This window comes from Apis dorsata, unplaced genomic scaffold (genome assembly GCF_000469605.1).
Source record: "Apis dorsata unplaced genomic scaffold, Apis dorsata 1.3 scaffold_58, whole genome shotgun sequence".
Taxonomy (NCBI): Eukaryota; Metazoa; Arthropoda; class Insecta; order Hymenoptera; family Apidae; genus Apis; species Apis dorsata.
The window spans coordinates 1,144,077-1,148,104 of NW_006263358.1; the positions used below are offsets into that span (position 1 = coordinate 1,144,077).

A 4,028-nucleotide genomic window follows, 5' to 3' on the forward strand; every position below is an offset into this window, starting at 1 on the left:
AGCAGGGGGCAGGGCCGGTCCTCGGAGCATGTCGCGAAGTTTAAACAGCTTAGAGGGATGTTGCGGCGCCCCCCGATGCTTGGGGCGGCAAGTCAGCCGGAAACCTCTAATAGCCCTGTCTCGTCTACATAGAGGCGGGGAGAGGGATGAGCCGCGGGGACAAGGTCTGGGATAGAGTCCGCAGGCACACAGGCGAAACGCGGCCGCAAAGGTGGGTTGTATGGGTTGCACACACGGTTGTATCTCCTCGGGTATACGATAACCGCACCCTCGAGGTGAGTTTGAGGGAGACGCTCGGCCAGGTATCCCTACATTAGAGCCACCGCTAAATTCATAATAACGCGTCCGTATCTCTTTCGTGTTTATAGAGTTGTCTCGTTTAGTTATCCCCAACCCTCCAACCGCAAACTCTTCCGTTTGAACTTCCGGGAGAATCGATATACGCGATAATCGAGGATTCTTCATTCTTTTCTTAATTTTCCTCCGAACAATTTGGTATTTGGCGAATTATGAAAAATGAATTTTAATATCTTTCTGGATAGAAGGAATCGTTTGTTTCCGATATCGAGGAACGGTACGATCAGATCGATCGAGATAAAAATGGAGGAGCGTAAGTACGTAACGTCCAAGGAAATCGCGTACAGGGGAAATCGATGACGATTTACGAGGAGCGTGATTGAACCACTAAAAACGAGAGCCATCTCTTTGCGAATCGAAGCGCGCACCATCTTCAGAGGCATAAACATCCGTGGCCCGTCTATACTGGCCCGTCTACGTGATGAGATCGAAAAGTATACAGACGTTACGGTAACCCTCGATCTTCATTCCCATCGACTTCGCACCAACGATGAACAGGTTGTGTTTATTGTGAAAACACCAAGACCATCCACTGTTGTGGGTTCGATCGTAGGCGGCAAGCGTGTGTGCTTAAGCGCGCATGCACTCTGCAACTTGATTGTACCGATGCCAGAAAGACGCGAGTTTTGATCGATAACGTTTCTCTCTGTAATCACAGGCCGTGCTCTCGCCAACTTTGCATCTTTTGTAACCGATCTTCCAAACTATCGAATCTTCTTCTTAAATTCTTAAAAAAAGAAAAAGAAAATATATAAAATCTTGCTTTTTTAAATTTTTTAAATTTCCTTTCCAATCTTTTTCACTGGAATCCATATTATTCGCTACTGAGAACGTGAAATGAAAAATTTGTTGAAATGAAAAAGGAAATATCAGAGTCAGAGAATCGAATTGACCCCTCGAACGCTTGGTGAAATCGTCGAGGGCGGCAAACTTGAAAGAGCAATATTTTCCCGAGCTCAGGCGGATGATCAGAAATAGATAAGTTCAATGTTTTCTCATCGGTGGCTGCCGCCTGTGCGGCCACTTGTCGTTCTGTCACCGGCTCGTCCATCAACCGTCCATCCCGCCAACCCCTTTTGCGGGGCGCACTCGACCCGGCTAGGCCGGAAAGCGGCCCCGAAAGGCGCGACGAGCCAACATCGAAGATAACGCAGCCAAGTAACGCGCCCCCTCGCCACCTATTCCGCTTGCTGGCTCGCGCACCAACAATATTTGCAGAGCTCTTATTCCCGCACTTGCCGACCCCGTAAGCGCCCCTTCAACCCTCCCCTCGCCCTCGGTGTACGCGCTCCACCAAGCCTCCGCGTTTCTCTCGCCACCCCTCGTGTGCACCAGCAACCACCTACCTACCTACCTACCTAATAATGATTTTACGTTACGCCATGCCGGTCCCCTGGGAATCCGACGGTGCCGCACCCTTATTGCACATGGCCCGACCAAGGGAATATAGACGTGGTGGAGGGGTGGAAGGAAGGGGGAGGCCGCTGGAAAAGAGAGGACTGATTATCATTAGCAACAGAGTCCCAGAACACCCTCGGTTTACTGGTTTGACGCTCGTACGCACGCCACCTCGAGGTCATGTCCGTGAGGGATTTCGCGTTTTAAGGATCGAAATGTGGGGATGGAATTTTAATTGGAAACGTGGAGTTAACGGGGTTGAATTTAAGAAAAAAAATTTGGAATGCTATTCGACGATTGCATGGTAATATTCTGCTGCGGAAGATATTGGATTTTGGAGATGATGTTGAGAGAGGTGAGAAATTTTGTTTTGAGAATTGTACGAGGGAGGAGAAGGGGAGTTTCGATCGAACTAGTTTAACAGTGGAATTTTCGATAATTTTGTATCGGAACATCTCCCTCGAGGGTGATAAGACGATGAAACAATTGTAAAGGAAAATGGAGGAGGAAAATTGCCACCGGCCACAGGGCAGCGGCTCTCTCTTGTCTCCCCTAAATTTTTCATCCCTTTGAATAATGAATTAAATGTTCCGTGGCGACCCTCGAGGAGTCGTAGTGCGTGAAGGTGACCAGCATGGGCGCATGGAGGTCCCATAGGTTGTTAGAAACGAACAGGAAGTGACCAACCGCTTTGTTCCCTCTTTCGCCGAGTCCTTCTTCGGTTGTTTCGTCGGAGCGAGGGTGAACGAGAGGGATGGCGGGCGACAGTTGGAGCGACAAGAAGGTGGAGGCGGAGGAGCATGGGGGAGGACAAGGTGATAATTTGATAAGACATTGGGAGGGTTGCCATGGAAACGATACAAGACCCCGTGGAACGCTCCTTCGCCTATTCCTCGCTTCCTTGGAAGAAGCTTTCCTCTCGTGAACGAGTATCGCTCCATCAGCAGCGAGACACCTAAGTGGCGAGTGTCCCAACACCATCGTCCACTCTATCTAAGATCTATCTAAGGGATGCTCCTTTCACGAATCCTCCGAAGTTTTGGAGAGAAACGCGGAAACAAAGGTGAACGCGTTCCCTTCGATATCTTTTTTTAAAAGAATTTTGCATAAATCGTAAAAATTTTCGATCGCCGTTCGAGCAACGATTATTAATTTTCCAACAGAATTCGAGAATTAACTGGCTGCGTCACCAACTGCCCATTTTTCACGAACAATTTTCGTCATAGAAAAATTCCATTCGAAGATTGGGGATCTAGCGTGTCAGTCTAGGTCGTGAAAGAAAAGAGGAAGACAGAACGACGGCCACCCCGAAAGACATTACGATTATTACCGAGCGAAGCTCGCAATGAGGGGCTGGCCACCCCTAAAATGCACTGGCCACATGTGCCACGATCCGAGTGGATCCTCTTGCTTACGACAAGACTCAGTCCAGACGGTTAACTGCATTATTTATCGTACCAAGTTGCTCTGCTAATTGATCCCTGGCATCCCCATTTGGCGATCAACCAAAACGAGAAATTTCTCGTGAAACGATTATAAATATTAGAGATGAGTACGAATACGAATAATACTTTCTTTGTGCTTTCACGTGTGAAAATCAAGATTTCGTTTTACGCTCCCTCTCGAATTTCGTACAAGAATCGATATCGCAGCCAATCAAATTGAGAAAAAAAAATCCCAAAGAAAGAAAATTTCGTATTCGCGTTCTAAATGTTAACAATCACTTTTAAAAAAGATCGCTCACCGGTGTGTATATAGGTGTGCTTCTTCATGTCGCTCTTCTGGTGGAATCTCTTCCCGCAGAACTGACAGGGATACGGTCTCGTGTCCGAGTGGATTAAAAGATGAGTACTTAAAGTGCTGGAACGTTTAAATGCCTTGCCACACTGCTTGCACTCGAACACCTTCTCCGCGGAATGCACGGCTCTGTGTTGCGTAAGGCTAATTTCATGGCCGAACGTTTTATTGCACAGCTCGCAGGCGAACGGTCTCTTCCCATTGTGGGATCTCCTCGCGTGCACCTATAAAAAAATCATATATTTCCCTAAGAAACCCCCTAAGAACAAATAGACTCTTTTAAAATTGAAAAACTAATTTTCATCGAATACGAATATGCAAGTGAAACAAATTAGAAAATAAAAATATTTTAATACGACATGGATAACGATATAATCTTTGCAATTCATTCATTGCTTGATCTACGACAACGCGTTATCTCGTTAGGTAAAAAGAAATCTGTTATCTTCCTCTTTTTCTTTCTCTCTCTCTCTCTC

General features: G+C 46.8%; 1 protein-coding gene across 1 annotated transcript in view; it reads right to left on the reverse strand.

Moving 5' to 3' along the window:
* Positions 1-4,028, reverse strand: part of LOC102679144 (zinc finger protein 205-like) — a 20,914-nt gene that overhangs the window by 8,228 nt on the left and 8,658 nt on the right. The window contains exon 4 of the mRNA XM_006609584.2: positions 3,500-3,776. Coding sequence (XP_006609647.1) covers positions 3,500-3,776 — 277 coding nt within the window. The remainder of the gene's footprint in view (positions 1-3,499; positions 3,777-4,028) is intronic.